The sequence below is a fragment of the Podarcis tiliguerta genome, assembly GCF_965153285.1.
Source record: "Podarcis tiliguerta genome assembly, chromosome: 9".
Lineage (NCBI taxonomy): Eukaryota > Metazoa > Chordata > Lepidosauria > Squamata > Lacertidae > Podarcis > Podarcis tiliguerta.
This window is the reverse complement of record NC_139542.1, coordinates 11,350,372-11,364,317: the sequence shown is the minus strand read 5'-3', so window position 1 is coordinate 11,364,317 and position 13,946 is coordinate 11,350,372. Positions and strand designations below refer to the sequence as shown.

Genomic DNA, 13,946 nt, shown 5'->3' with positions numbered 1-13,946 from the left:
TTTAAAAAGTATTGCCAGAATCTTAAAGCCGAACTTATGCGACAGCAGCCACTAATTTTTTTTACTCCATGTCCCATCTATCTATTCACATATAAAACAGGAGCTGATGTTGAATTTTTACATGAAAAGGCATGCGGATGAAGGCAGTCTTAAGCATATCTGGCGCCGTGGTGCAAAGATCCCTCAGGCACACCCCCCCCCCCAGTTTCCCAGAGTTGTCAATCTTTTCCCAAGCCTCTGCGGGGATCACTCTCCTCCCGCAGAGGCTTGGGAAGGAAGCTGCATGCCCACCAACCATATGGTTGATGGGGCACAGCTGGTGGGCGTGAAGGGAAAGGGGAGTCCGCTGGCAAAGGCGCGCAGCTCCCCCACTTGCTGGGAGGCCCCTGAGAGTCCAGCACTCTGGTGCAATGCGCCAGTAAGCCCAATAGGAAAGATGGCTCTGTGTGGAGGCCTGGTGGTTCACCCCCAATATTGGAGCTCAGCTTTGACAAAAGTGCCTGGGTAAAAGAAGGTGGTCAGAGAAGGAAGGAGGGCTCAGATCCTCTCAGCTGCATGCCTTTTCATGGAAATCCTTTTTTTTTTACTTAATTACACACTGCTTGGTTATAGTAAAATATTACAGGAAATACTTACAGTATAAAATGAAATGTTTGAGTCCCAGCCAGATAAAAGGGCGGGGTATTATAATACCTCTGCTAAAAAGCAGAGACCTCACCTTGCCAACAAAGGTCCGTCTAGTTAAAGCTAAGGTTTTCCCAGTAGTGATGTAGAGAAGTGAGAGCTGGACCATAAAGAAGGCTGATCGCCAAAGAATGGATGCTTTTGAATTCTGGTGCTGGAGGAGACTCTTGAGAGTCCCATGGACTGCAAGAAGATCAAACCTCTCCATTCTGAAGGAAATCAGCCCTGAGTGCTCACTGGAAGGACAGATCCTGAAGCTGAGACTCCAATACTTTGGCCACCTCATGAGAAGAGAAGACTCCCTGGAAAAGACCCTGATGTTGGGAAAGATGGAGGGCACAAGGAGAAGGGGATGACAGAGGATGAGATGGTTGGACAGTGTTCTCGAGGCTACCAGCATGAGTTTGACCAAACTGCGGGAGGCAGTGGAAGACAGGAGTGCCTGGCGTGCTCTGGTCCATGGGGTCACAAAGAGTCTGACACGACTAAACAACAATTATAATAATAACAACAACAAATACAAATTAAAAATAAATATATGAAATGAACGGCCCTAACTTTGCCACGGCCATTCACCTTTCTTCAGGTGAAATAGGAACAGTTTAGAGGGGAGAGAAGCACCAGCCAATCAGTCCGCTCCCTTCCAGCCACGCCTCCCGGTCTCCCAAAGGATTCAAAATCCCAAACCCCAGGTGCCAACCGGCACCGCGGTTCCCTTTCGACTACGCATGCGCGAGTCCTTAACCCTCTTCTCCCCCGCCCCTCTCTCTCCCGTCGCTACGCAACGTCAGGGCTCTAAGCGCCCGCTCGCCCCCTTGGTTTGTTTGCTTCGGAGCGAGCGAGCGCGCGCGCGGCACGTGCGCCGCTGACGAGGCGGGGCTTCGGCGCCTGATTGGTTGCCGGCGTCCAGGCGACGCGGCTTTCGCGCGACGACGGTCGCACGGCGATGGCGCAGTCCGAGGGGGGCGGGGCAGCGGGCCCGGCCGGCGAAGTGGGAGCGGCGCGGTGCGGCGTTCGTTCTTCGTCGCTGAGGCGGGGAGCGGCCCTTTGCCCGGCGCGATGCGGGAAGGGCTGGGGCTGCTGAGGCGGCGGCGGCGACCGGGGTGAGCGGCGGGGCGAGGGCTGCGTGGCGGGCCGGGTTGCTAGGGGCGACTCCTCCGCCTTCCCAATGGCCCGCTTGCCTTTCTCCTCGCGTGAGGCGCGCAGGACAGCCGCCTGACGCGCGTCTTCTGCTCGGCATCGCTTGCTTCCAGCGGGGCTTAACTCCCAGGGAAGCGCGTGCATGTCTGTGTCGTAGAGGGATTGCATGATCCCCAATGAAAGGGCTTTTGCTTATTTAACTGCTGGTAATAATAATAATAATAATAATAATAATAATAATTTATTATTGGTACCCTGCCCATCTGGCTGGGTTTCTCCAGCAACTCTGGGCGGCTTCCAACAAAGATTTTAAAAAATACATTAAAATGTCACACGAGTAGGGTTTTAATAGATGCAAATAGTGTGTTCATGAATGTAAGGATGCTTGGAATGCGTTTATAAAAATTGCAGTGGCTTGTTAGCAATTGTGTACTCGCTGGGGAAACCTAGTCAGATGGGCATTATTAGCATCATTAGTCAGATTATTAGCATCATTATCATTATTATATATATACAGTCCTTTTTTTCTTTTAAAAAATGTTTAGGGGTACTCTCATTTTCCTACTCATATTGAAATACTGCCCCTCAATGAGGCCAGACTTAGATTCACAAAATGTGTAGGGGTATGCGTACCCCCAGAAAAAAGCACTGCTTATATACCTATCTATTATATCCTATTACAGTTTCAAGTACCTTTTTTGTTTTTTCATTTCTTTCACTTAACTTGTCCACTAAAATTTTCCAACAACACATAAATTTAAAAAACCACATAGAGAGTTTTAATTCTGTCAATGTTTCAATGTTTAATTGATTGGGGGGGGGTTTCTATGTTTTTACCTGTTCTTATTTTTTATCTATAAGCCACCTTGAGTCCCTGTCAGGGGGGTGGGGAATGTGGAGTATAAATAAATATATAATTATAATTGTGGCAGTTGTGTTACTGCTGTGAGACCTCCCACAATGTTTACCTGCAGAGTTCAAACCAGACTTGCTCCCTATGTATTTCATAATCAAGATGGTGGTGATATTCAGTAGTTAAAACAGTGGATTGTTAACAAACCTATTTGCCTTTTAAAAAAGTATATCTTGGGGTCAATTTATCAATCCAACATGCTGTATTGGTGAAAGTTTCTCCTGTGCTTTATAATTTCTGGGTTGTACAATAGGCCTTCTTGTCTCAATGTTCTTCTCAGGAAAAGAAAAATACATTGGCACATAGTCTTGTCTATAGTGTGAAACTTTTAAACTTCTCAGGATTGGATGTATGTAGGGGGGAAGGTGACCTTATTTTATATTCTTTCCAAAAAATATATAAGCCACTTGATGATTTAAAAATAACTCCTCAAAGTGGTTTACAATGAAAAAGAGATATTAAGAGCTGCTGCTCATTAGCTCCCTAAGTATATTGAACTGATAAGGCACTGAAAGGTCTCTGTATAGCTTTAGAGAACTGCTTTGTGATAGACAGGTGAAACGTGTAGTTGGATGTTATCATATGTCTTGATGTGTTTGCAGGTAAACTGTAGCAGAGGCCTTCAGTACTACTAGGTGTTTTTTACTCTTGCCTTAATTGGTGAGTGAAATACTGCTGGAATGCATCAGAAGCTCCTGAAGAGTGCTCATTACATTGAGCTTGGAAGTTACCAGTACTGGCCGGTTTTGGTCCCTCGGGGAATTCGCTTATACACCTATGAGCAGATTCCAGTGTTCCTTAAGGACAATCCATACATCACAGATGGCTACAGAGCATACCTACCTTCCAGGCTATGTTTGAAAAGGTATGGAATTGATCCAAATGGTTGAACTTTGAAGTACAACATCAGGCCTAAGTAGCTGATGGAGTTAATACTTTTACTTGAAAATCACTTGTTTCACTAAATGTCTTGCTTTTCTGTAATCAAAGAAGCTAGCAAAGTAAGGCATAAGGTAAAGGTACCCCTGCCCGTACGGGCCAGTCTTGACAGACTCTAGGGTTGTGCGCCCATCTCACTCAAAGAGGCCAAGGGCCAGCGCTGTCCGAAGACACTTCCGGGTCACGTGGCCAGCGTGACATCGCTGCTCTGGCGAGCCAGAGCCGCACATGGAAACGCCGTTTACCTTCCCGCTAGTAAACGGTCCCTATTTATCTACTTGCACCCAGGGGTGCTTTCGAACTGCTAGGTTGGCAGGTGCTGGGACCGAACAGCGGGAGCGCACCCCGCCGCGGGGATTCGAACCGCCGACCTTTCGATCGGCAAGCCCTAGGCACTGAGGCTTTAGCCCACAGCGCCACCCACGTCCCAAAGTAAGGCATAGGTTTCATCAAATATGCTTATTTGTGAGAGTTTATACAGCCTTTTGTCTCTGCTGACCCAACTGCTGATCCTGTTTCAAAGGGTAGAGCCAGATGTCCTGCTACTTTTGACAGTGCAATAAATTAAGTTGGTTAGAGTGTGGTGCTGATAACTCCAAGATTCCAGGTTCAATCCCCATAAAGGCACCTGCATATTCCGGCATCATGGGGTTGGACTAGATGACCCTCAAGGTCCCTTCCAACTGCAGTTCTAGGAATGCAAAGGAATGCAAAGTTCTAGGAATGCAACCAAGCATTAGTGGAAATGAGTCATGCAGGAGAGCAGGATGAATACTGACTAGCTTGCATAAGAGCAATAGAGAATACAGTAAGCATCTAATCTGGAACACATGATCAGGGTGTCAGTTACAGAAATTGTTCCTTTGACTTGCTCATAGTCATTACTGTTTTCTTCTCCATTTCCCAGCCTATTCATTTTATCCAATGAAACAGTTAACATCTGGAGTCACTTACTGGGCTTCTTCCTCTTCTTCACTTTGGGCATATATGACATGACTTCTGTGTTGCCTTCAGCGAGTGCCTCTAGAGAAGATTTTGTTATTTGTTCTATTTGTCTCTTCTGCTTTCAAGTAAGTCCCTTTGTAAATTGCAGTCAATCATTTTTTGTGCTTGTGTCAGGGACGACAGGAAAAAAGGTCTGCATTCTGTTAAAAGCTGAGGCTTGTGGAATCTTTCTGCTAACTCTAGCCCACTTACAGTGACTTGACACTGGTGATTGGAGAGCCTGCATTCAGGCCACCTCAGCCTTACATTGTATTTATTTAAGCATTTTGCTTCCTGTTCTCATTTAAAAGCAGTTGTTCTAAACAACCCATGAATAAGCTATAAGTTTCACTCCACTGCACATTGGAAGGGGGGACTGTTACTAGATTATGGAACATCTTGCCCCATACAATATGGATTTTTTCAGACTGATGGCTTTTTGTGATGCAACAAAAAATTTTTTAAACTTAGCTGCTGAGCTTGTCTTCATTTCACACTGTAGTTGGCTGTTTTAAGCTGTCCTGATTAAGGCAAATGCATTGAGAGAGTAGATCTACATTTCCTAACAAATTGAAAAATGTCCCCACGCCTTTGTGCAGTATTTAGTGGGGCCAAGCATATTTACTGGTTGAGGCCAAGGTGCCTGGTGTGCTTTAGGAGGCTAGGGACAAAACAAGCTCCGCATGCTCACCTGGGAGTAAAGCCTATGGGCCTTGCATCAGAGTAAGCATGCATAGGATTGTACTGAAGCGGGACCTACGGTGAGGCTGAAGGTTTGATCTCTGCCACTTCTGGTTGAGGTAGAGCAGACTTCTTAAGATATTAGGGGTAAGAAATCATTTTGATCATGTTGTAAAATAGCAATGTAGCATATCTGTGTTTGGGTAAAAACAATAGTTCCAAAGGAAGAAGTATTAAAATATGAGTCTTTAAAAATCTGCTCTGCCTGATTAATCAGGGCTACCTTTTTAGTCAATTAAGTAACAGAGATCAGACCAGAATTCTTTTCTAGCAGCAGACCAATCTTCCTCTTGCAGATCCAAAATCCTTAAATTTAATCCAGTTGTTTTTAAAGTTGTTACTGCTTGACGCTGAAGATATTAGACTTTGAGGAAATTAATGCAATTTGTTTGAATGTTTTTATAGGTCTGTATGCTTTGCTCAGTAGGGTATCACCTCTTCTGTTGTCATCGTTCAGAGAAGACCGGTCGGCGGTGGATGGCACTGGATTATGCAGGAATTTCCATTGGTATCCTGGGCTGTTATGTATCTGGAGTCTTTTACGCATTTTATTGCAATAATGTAAGTTTAATAGTCAGGTGTACCTTTCCCATGGATAAAAATCAAATAAAAAGTAGATCTCCTTTCCTTTGAAAAATTCAGCAGTTTTAGTCTTGCTTTAAAATAAGTGTATATACCTAGAGATATAGATGATATATAGTATGCATGTGCTATTTTAATTTTTTAAAAAACAGACTTTGAGGTCAGGTTAGTGTTCTAGTTTGAAATGCAGAATTTTTGTCCTGAACAAGTGTACCATATTTCATAGTCCAAGAGAGACAGTATGTTGCGTGCAAGGAATCAGACTACTCAGCAGCCTCACTTTTCTCAGCCGGTTTAACAAGAGGCAGCTGAAGAAATGTCCATGCATCTCCTAAACTGGATCTTCTACAATACTGTGTGGTATGAAATGTTTTAAGATCATTCTGTTCTGTAATGGCAGCTCAACTATATTTCCAACTTCTTTTCCAAGGAAAAAGAAAATATTAAAGGCAATCTTTCCTGATAGGAGGGAGTAGCATGTTTTTATATATTAAATGACAGTTCTCCAGAGTAAATGTCGGTTCTTTAAGAATCCTGCAGTAGATAATTTGATTGCCTTGGTTAATCATGCAGTTCATTGCTTAAAATTGTAGGTGCGTCTAATAGTTGGTTGCATTTGCTAGCATCGGCATAAAATAAATCCTGCCTGTGGAAGGTATTTTAACTACCAGTACAAACCCTGGAATGTGTAGCATTTTCTCAAGGAAAAAGTGACTAAGTGACCAACAGGTGCTCAGTATGAAAAGCTGTCAGTATTTATATTTTAAACAGTGTGTTAATGTTCATAATACTGTCATACCTCAGAAGTCGAACGCCTTGCTAGTCGAACATTTTGGCTCCCAAATGCCACAAACCCAGAAGTGAGTGTTCCGGTTTGCAAATGTTCTTTGGAACCCAAACGTCCAATTTGGGTTCTGTGGCTTCTGATTGGCTGCAGGAGCTTCCATTTGACTTCCGAGGTACGACTAAATTGAAATCTGCTTTAGAATTATTGATTTGGAAGGGACTGTTGAGGGTCATCTAGTCCAACCCCCTGTAATCCAGGAATCTCAGTTGTTACTCCGGTCTGAGGAATGAAGAAGCTTGCCTGTAACACTACTACACGTTTTGAGGGAGAACCCTGTCCGACAGGGGCTTCAAAAGATGTGGCATCAAATGAAACATGTTGAAATAATTCTTCTGCTTAGATGTAAAACACACTTTTATTGTATGTGCCAAGAGAGAATACAGTGCTACCTTTGTGCCTTTCGTAGCTCTGCTGAAATCTGGAAAAGGCTGCTTAAAGAGCACATTCCAGAATTTGGGGAAAACCCATTTCATTTTGCTCTATTTTGATGCAAATATTTTATTCTTATCACTTAGTGGCTGCCTACTTTGTTTCCCTCCTTTTTCCAGTACTGGCGTCAAGTATACTTGATCACTGTCCTTGCTATGATCTTGGCAGTATTCTTTGCCCAGATCCACCCCAGTTACCTCACTCAGCAGTGGCACAGGCTGCGCTCAGTCATCTTTTGCTCTGTGTCAGGTTACGGAATCATTCCTACCATCCACTGGATTTGGCTCAACGGAGGTGTTGGTGCGTCTATTGTGCAGGTAAGCTAAGGAGTCACCAGACTTGCATCTCAAAACCTAACAGTTTCGCTCCAAAGTACCGTATTTTCCCATGTATAAGATGAGGTTTTTTGCTTTACAATTTTAGTAAAAAAATGGGGGGTCTTATACACGGAACATGGGCATACGGGGGAGGGATTTTTTCACTTTTAAACTAATGTCCGGGATTTTGGCTTGGGCGGGCTGAGGCAGTCCCTACTGCCACTGTCCCCTCACTCTCTTTCCCCATGCTGGCTGCGTGCTGGTGACTGGCTCGCCTCCCTTGCCAGCTTGACCACCAGAGCAAGAGCAGCAGCTGCCTCAGCTACCTCTCCTTCCACTTCTTTCCTTTTTTTCCCTCTTGCCCTCAAACCCCTGCTCCTGGCCTGCCCCTGCCTTCCTTGGCTCAGTTTGCCCCAGCTGCCTTCCCCGTGCTCTGCCTCTGTGTTCTGCTTGGGAGCCTCTTGCCAATTGCTTGCATCCAGCAACAGCCGCCGCTGAGGGGGAACAGTTTCCACACCACTGGGTGCTGGAAACTTTGAGGGTGATCTTGCCCAACAAAAGGGACACGGGTGGCACTGTGGGTTAAACCACAGAGCCTAGGGCTTGCTGTTCAGAAGGTCAGCGGTTCGAAACCCCGTGACGGGGTGAGCTCCCATTGCTCGGTCCCTGCTCCTGCCAACCTAGCAGTTCAAAAGCACATCAAAGTGCAAGTAGATAAATAGGTACTGCGCCAGAGGGAAGGTAAACGGCGTTTCCATGCGCTGCTCTGGTTCGCCAGAAGCGGCTTAGTCATGCTGGCCACATGACCCAGAAGCTGTACGCCGGCTCCCTCGGCCAGTAAAGCGAGATGAGCGCCGCAACGCCAGAGTCGTCCATGACTGGACCTAACGGTCAGGGGTCCCTTTACCTTTACCTGCCCAACAAAAGTTCAACAACTTTCTGCCCCTGCCACTTCTGCTGTAGGGTTGTGTTTCCTTAAACTTTGGATTCAAAAAAATAGGGGTCATCTTATACATGGAAAAACACAGTAAGTTCCATTGACTTTATTAAGACTTCATGATCAGCTGGTTTAGGAATGGCACCTTTTACTTTATCCTTTTTTTTAAAGGAACATTTTCTATAAACAAACACAATGGCAAAGAACAGTAGAAATGGAAACTTAGATTGCATTGCTTGTTTTTCAGTTGTGTACATCACTAGCCTTGATCCACGGTAGTTAGCTTGATAGCTACAAAGACATAATGAAGGGTGTGGAGAGAAGAGCTTTGTTGTGGGAGAGTTCTTCTGTAAAAGAAGCGTGTATCCACCTTGGCTTCTTTTTTTAGGAACATAATTGACTCTGGAGAAAAGCTGTGGGGAGAAGGTGGCTCAGAATGTTCAAGGTGCATAAATTCTGTTTGTGCCTTTTGCTTAGAAACAAGAATCCTGATTTTAGGGACCTACTTAACATTTTAAATCTGTTGAAAAGGATTGCCGTCTTGCCTCTCAGGTATTAGATGGATAGAAAGATGGATGAGGAGCTTGCTAACCTTTTTCTGCTGCTTTTGTCTTTCAGGAATTTGCTCCCCGTGTGATTGTGATGTACTTGATTGCTGCCATAGCATTTCTCTTTTATATTTCTAAAGTCCCAGAAAGATATTTCCCAGGTAGGGCTGAATTTTTTTGGTAGCTGAATTATCCAGGGCACAGGCCATTCACTATTAATTGTGGGAACAATTATTGCCCTCTACATCTCTTCCCCATGGCTGCTGGTCCCAGCTATATGGTATAATAAAGGAGCATGCCATGTGCCTCCATGCACAAGTTTTTAAATATCTACCTAAGAATTCAGCTCCCAGAACACACCCAAACGTACATCTTGCCCAGTGTTCTTGTTTCTAACAGTACAACACTAAGTGGCTTCGTACCTAACTTGAAAGGAATGCCACCCCTGTTGGAAAGAGAATTGTCTGAGAAGGTCACATATTATTTTGTTTCCCAGCAATACATTATGATGCTGGGAATCTGTCACACATTCTGACTGGGAAGGAGACTTATCTCAGCCAGACCACTTCGTATCACACTGGAATAAACCTACCCTGGTGCGTCAAAGCACCATCCCAACGCATAGAAGTAGCTTCTGCTACTGAATATTTTAGCTAAATTAATGTGTGTGTTTTTCTTTTCCAACAGGGCAGTTAAACTACCTCGGCTCGAGCCACCAAGTATGGCACATCCTTGCAGTAGTGATGCTGTACTGGTGGCATCAGTCTACCGTCTACATCATGCAGTATAGACACAGCAAACCTTGCCCTGACCATAGTGCACATTAGCACGCAAAGGTATGGCGGTTTCCTGTACAGGAGGAGATGAAGATGGACTGGGTTGTGATGGGGAAGGGGTTTTGCCTTTTTGTTGCCACAGTTAAAAAGACAGTGGTTCCCCAGAAGTCATAAAGGGTCTCCAGCTGGCTATTCAGGAAGAGGAGTCCTTTTGGGGGTAAACTGGCCAGTAACAAAAGCCCTGGAGCTCTTAGGTCACCAGCTGGAAAGGAGACAGAGTGCTGCATGCTTCCCTTTTCACTTGTGCTTCTGCTGCTCCTGATTCATAGAAAGCTGCTTTATACAGAGTCAGACCATTGGTCTGCCTAAACTTGGTATTGTACCCTAACTGGCAGGAGATGCCAGGGACTGAAGCTGGGATAAATATGTATTTTTGCATGCAAAGCACATACTCCACTAATAAGCATTTCAGTTCCTCCTTAGAGACCTTATCCCTGCAGTATTAATTCTGTGTTCTCCTAGCTTCCTTGTATTTGGGCTCAACAGCCTCTCTTACTGGGATAGCTGTTAAATCATGTGGCAGTGCTGTGGCACCTGAAGCCCTGAATCCACTTCTTTGAATTCGGACTCCACTATATAGGCTCACAGGTGGGCCTAAAGTCAAATATTTTGCATTGACTCCCCTTAGGTTGCTATTTAATAGCTCTACTTTAAGGGGCAGAAACTCGAGGGAAGGGATGGTGCTGGAATGTGGCCTACAACTGTGAAGGAACAGGGAGCATTTTGAAGTATACAACAGGCACATTCCAGTCCCCAAAACCTTCTTGAAAAATGTATCTTTTCCCATTGGTGTCCAGGACCATGTTGATGACTTTTTCAAATTGCAGTAGTTTTACTGCTCAGCATAACAGGCAAGGAAAACACTGGTTTTCTGTATGATTTACGAGGCCCCTTTGTGAAGGATTAAACCCTGCCACTTCTGATTTCACCGCATGCTGGGAAGAAAGGACTTTCCACAATTTGATTGCACATATTGAAGACTCTGCATTCTACAAAACTTGTTCCACTTTTTTCCCCTGAAATAGCAGCTGCTGGTGGTGGCATCAACTTTCTTTTACTGCTTCCCAAGGGATCTCTCGTTTGTTTTGTTTACAGTCTCTGTTCACGGCAAAAAGTCCCACCAATGCTGTTTACATAAACATATAAAACTAAACTTGCTACCAAAATGTCACCACTTAAAGCAGCAGTTGGAAAGTCCAACTGAGCAATCCATGAAATGTAAGCCATTTTAAAATTGTTTTAAACCAGCCCATCTTCTAAAAGGCCCATTTAAAAGCCAGAACTGATTAGCCCAACTATATTATATACCCCTTGGGAATGATGTTCCACAAATGGGGAACCATCGCTGGGAAAACCCTATGCCTCGTACCCATTTATGGTACATTGTAGACCCCTCATCCTCCTTATCCTATTTTGTACATCTTCCCAGACCAAATATGAGGAAACCCAGTGACTGACAGACCCCTTTACTTTTGTTCCCCCCCCCCCCAAAAAAAAAACCCTGCAGAGGCTGACCATCCCCACTACCTCACTGGCTGCGGGAGGCTGATCATGAGATTACTTGCAGTCTTTTGAAACTGATTAATTTTATTTATTTATTTTATTTCCGTCTTATCATTGCACGCCAATTTCAGAGGCAGCACCCAAAGCTGCTGTTCTCTTTCCCTTCACATGCTAAGAGGCAATAAGTTTAGCAGTCATGCCAAAGACCATGGAAGAGGCGTCAGCAGCCAAATAACTTGGTGAACTCTTGTTGTTGGCCACAGTAGAACAAATCAAATTTGTTCAAACTACTGATAAACTGCAGAAATTGCCAGGAAACTATTTCTTCTGATAGGCTGAGGAAGGATCCCCCAGTATGCATGTGCGGTTCCCGTGACAAATTCTCATTCCAGGATGTAACATTATAAGTTGAAAATACATTATGTCTACTGTATGTGCAACATGTTCTGTGTCCTTGCACTGATGTCTGTGTTATAATTTAAACATGGATTTTTACTTGATTCCCCCCTCCCTTTCTGTAGAACAGTATCTGCTGTTCTTTTCCTCAGTGATATCATAAACTAATCTTTGGGAAAGAAGTTGGGGTGCCCCAGTAATTGTAAATTTTGGGGTGCTCTTCAAAATGCCGTTTAGCAATGAGTCAGAAATTTGGGGTCCCTTGATTAAATATGTCTCAGTGCCCAAGGTTTTTTGTCAAGCACAGTGGACGCTTGGGTCGTGAACGTGATCCGTGTGCGATGCACGTTCGCAACCCGCAGTGGTGCGCCTGCGCACGCACAGGTGGCGATTCGGTGCATGCGTAAAGCGTGATTTAGCGCTTCTGTGCATGCGCAACTGCCGAAACCCGGAAGTAACCCGTTCCAGTACTTCCGGGTTTCGGCGGGTGCGTAACCCCCCAAAAAAAGCAGCCTGAAGCTGCTGTAACCCAAGGTATGACTATACTGACACGAAGCACAAATCAACATTTTAGCAGTGATGGCACTAAGGAGAATTGCTCTTGAGTGATGTTTTAAGAGAATAGCATTTATCTGTTGACAAACACAGAGCAGCTGCTCCTTGCCTAGCCGTTGGCAGATGTTGGGGTGTAGCCGCTTTGTTTCAAAGTTCCAGCTGACACATCTCATCTTGAATTGTAGACTTTGCTAGGGTGTGACAGAAGTAAACCTACCCTTTTGCATGGCAAATTTGGAAAAAAGGAACAACAGCTAGGGAACAGTCCCATAGGTTTTCTTCTTCAGAAAACCAGTGCCTCCGGAGGCAAGGTGGGATGTAAAAGTAATTTGCTTGTATAGTTAAGGAACTCTAAAAGTGTATACTTTATGGCTTTAGTTAGAAAGCTTTAGAGAACTGGTCCCCCAAAACCTACGTGCTTTTAAAGAAAATGCTAAGTTTTTGTTTACAGCTTCTTGCATTATACAGAAGCAACTCTGCTTTGAGAATTCACTTCTCTACTGGCCCTCACCACCATCCTTGTTTTAATTTTGCATTTAATGCATTCTTTTTCTAAAAACAAAGTCTAGGGTATAAATGTTTAGTATTGCAATTGGAAGAGTTGAGTTCAATTGAACTCCAGTTTGTATAGCTGTATAAAAAAACTTTTTGTAAATGTCAAACCTGTGCATGCGTCGTTTCTAATATTTATTTTTAAGGAGCTGTGATATAAATGAGCTTTCTGACAAGAGAGCTCTTCAAGACAATAGAAAATGGAATGCAGAATGGTGAAACTCTACTATAGATTTCCTGCCTTCTAAGCTTAATAATTGTGATTATCTGCCAGCAAACGTGTACCATTATTTGCTGTTGGAGCCTCATTTTTAAGTTACACTATAAGCCTTGCTTAAGTACAGTGACACATACTGCTGTGCCTTTAAAAAATGTTTTGATTCCTTTATCCGTGTTCAACTAGATGTACAAAGGAAGGTTGCTGCAATCTATTCAAGTTGTACCAATATGTATTATGTAAATAGCTCCTCTGTGAATAAAATTGTTTGTTGGCAAATGTACCTGCTCTTCTGTGTGTGAGAGACACTTTTAATGTAGCTGAAGATTACCTTGCGGAATGGCTGCTAATCAAGACTGGATTAGAAGAACCAATGGGGAGAAGGCCGTTTTATGCAGAACCATTGTTCATATTCTCAGTATTATTTCTGTACCTTCAATATATATGGTGTCTAGACCTGCTTTCTTGATGCTTCAACAGGGGCCAATGGAAGAAAACAAGGTTCTGTACACCAGGTATTGTCAACTGTTTTCAGACTCAGCACCGACTTTAAACAAAACTATTTATTTGGGAACCCATTTCTTAATCTTTACTCATGTATTTTGCATTGTGGTAGTGCTCCTGTTGTCTCAGGCCATGACTCTCTGCAGTACATCTGTCCTACCAGTGGCATTGCTTCCCTCAAAGAAACTCTTAAGCTGTAGTTCTGAAAAGCACTAAAGGTATCGGCAGCCTCAGAGCTGTCACAAAACACTAAATCTCGCAAAGTTCTGTCGGATGGTACGACAAAACTTGATGTGATATAAAGCCAAACCGATGTCCGGTG

General features: G+C 44.0%; 1 protein-coding gene across 1 annotated transcript; it reads left to right on the top strand.

Annotated features, from left to right (window-relative positions):
• The first annotated feature begins 1,460 nt into the window (after positions 1 to 1,460).
• On the top strand, positions 1,461 to 13,403 carry PAQR3 (progestin and adipoQ receptor family member 3). Its single transcript, XM_083398681.1, has 7 exons — positions 1,461 to 1,787; positions 3,340 to 3,602; positions 4,584 to 4,746; positions 5,807 to 5,962; positions 7,379 to 7,576; positions 9,132 to 9,222; positions 9,749 to 13,403. Exons 2-7 carry the CDS (start codon positions 3,418 to 3,420, stop codon positions 9,886 to 9,888), a joined length of 933 nt encoding a protein of 310 aa, XP_083254807.1. The 5' UTR covers positions 1,461 to 1,787; positions 3,340 to 3,417; the 3' UTR covers positions 9,889 to 13,403.
• The last annotated feature ends 543 nt before the right edge of the window (positions 13,404 to 13,946 follow it).

Coding starts and splice junctions, on each gene's coding strand:
- PAQR3 (XM_083398681.1), top strand. CDS start 3,418: ATGCATCAGAAGCTCCTGAAGAGTGCTCATTACATTGAGCTTGGAAGT. Junction 3,603..4,583: donor TCCAGGCTATGTTTGAAAAG/GTATGGAATTGA, acceptor TCCATTTCCCAG/CCTATTCATTTTATCCAATG. Junction 5,963..7,378: donor ACGCATTTTATTGCAATAAT/GTAAGTTTAATA, acceptor TCCTTTTTCCAG/TACTGGCGTCAAGTATACTT.